The sequence below is a fragment of the Phaeoacremonium minimum genome (genome assembly GCF_000392275.1).
Source record: "Phaeoacremonium minimum UCRPA7 unplaced genomic scaffold PA7_03_scaffold_175, whole genome shotgun sequence".
Taxonomy (NCBI): Eukaryota; Fungi; Ascomycota; class Sordariomycetes; order Togniniales; family Togniniaceae; genus Phaeoacremonium; species Phaeoacremonium minimum.
The window spans coordinates 104,917-106,664 of NW_006921082.1; the positions used below are offsets into that span (position 1 = coordinate 104,917).

At 59.6% G+C, this 1,748-nt stretch overlaps 1 protein-coding gene across 1 annotated transcript; it reads left to right on the forward strand.

Moving 5' to 3' along the window:
* Positions 1-644: 644 nt before the first annotated feature.
* Positions 645-1,689, forward strand: UCRPA7_2602 (putative u3 small nucleolar rna-associated protein 15 protein; the record flags this gene model as incomplete). Its single annotated transcript, XM_007915164.1, has 2 exons — positions 645-1,576; positions 1,680-1,689. 2 exons carry the CDS (start codon positions 645-647, stop codon positions 1,687-1,689), a joined length of 942 nt encoding a protein of 313 aa, XP_007913355.1.
* Positions 1,690-1,748: the final 59 nt, after the last annotated feature.

Genomic DNA, 1,748 nt, shown 5'->3' on the forward strand with positions numbered 1-1,748 from the left:
TGACCTAAAACAGACTAATTGAGGAGTTAAATAAAGTAGTACTTCAGAGTGAAGTACTGTCTCTAGTGATGGGGGAAATGGGAGGTAAGTCGATTGGCCTGAAAATCGTTTTGGCACAGTCATGTGTTCAGGCCTCTGTATGGTGTTCTTCTGACAACATTGTGTAAAGTGTGCTCATGTTTCGTGTGACAAACTGTTTTCATGGCTGCTTATTTATGAGAAAGATTATTTATATAGTAATCAAACGACTGCAACATACAACTCGCAGAGCATTTTGTCCGCCTAACAACATTATGAATTATATGGGAGAAGCTCAGTATAATTTACACACCCTCTTGTAAGCTCACCTGGCTAGGTGTTTTCTGGGGGTACGTACTGTTATCTACCTACCTAGGTACCTAGGTAGTTCTACATCGTAGTGGACCCGTTCTCAAGGTAATGAAACCCAACTGAGCGACAAGGTTCTGCGGCCGACGGAACATTTTGATCCGTACCAGCCAATCAGCACCGCCTTCAGTACAAGTGCCTTGGAGGGGAGACCCAAAAAATTATTGGAATCTGCTTTTTATACGACCGCATCACGGAAACCAGCAGCGGCGAGCTCGAAGAATTCTGCTGCCACCACACATCTTCAGCCGCCCCCAATGGCCGCCGAGATCCGACCGCTGCAGCAGCTCAAGCTACCATCGGGTCCGTCGCCCGTGACGGCCGAGCAGCGCTACTGGAAGTCGTTCACGAATTCAAAGTCGCACACCTCGACGGCCTCATGGCCCGTCACGCACATCAGCTTCCCTGCGCCGTCCTCCTCCTCCTCGTCTACATCCGCTACGACCGCCGCCAAGAACAATGACTTATTCGCCGTCACCTCCGGGCCCCGCGTCGACGTCTACTCCATCCGCCGGCGCGACCCTCTCAAGACGATCGGCCGCTTCGACTCTGTCGCCCGCTCGGCCGAGATTCGCGGCGACTCGAGGGTGCTGGTGGCGGGCGAGGACTCGGGCAAGATGCAGGTGTTTGACGTCGCAGGCGGCAGCAGAGCGGTCATTCTCAAGACGTGGCACATTCACAAGCAGCCGGTCTGGGTGACGAAGTGGTCGCCGACGGACCTGACGACGCTCATGAGCGCCAGCGACGACAAGACGGTCAGGCTGTGGGACCTGCCGGGCCAGGAGCCGACACGGACGTTCGTGGGCCACGGCGACTACGTGCGGTGCGGCGCCTTCATGCCCGCCTCGGGAGCGAGCAGCACCATGCTCGTGTCTGGAAGCTACGACTCGACAGTCAGGATATGGGACTCGAGAGCGCCCCGCGGAGCGGTCCTCACCTTCAAGCACGAGGCGCCAGTCGAGGCCGTCCTCCCCTTACCGTCAGGCACCACCCTCCTCGCCGCGTCCGGCAACGCCATCTCGGTGCTCGACCTCGTCGCCGCGAAACCCATCCGCCTCATCACCAACCACCAGAAGACCGTGACATCGCTGTCCCTCGCCTCGCACGGGCAGCGCGTCGTCAGCGGCGGTCTCGACGGCCACGTCAAGGTCTTCGAGACGTCCTCGTGGAATGTCGTCGCCGGCGCAAAGTACCCCTCGCCCGTGCTCTCCGTCGCCGTCATCACCGCCGGCGCGGCCGCCGAGGACCGCCACCTGGCCGTCGGCATGCAGTCGGGCGTGCTGTCGCTCAAGACCCGGCTGACCGGCCCGGCCGCCGACCGCGACCGCGACCGCCGCGCCGAGCAGGCCGCGCGCGACGCG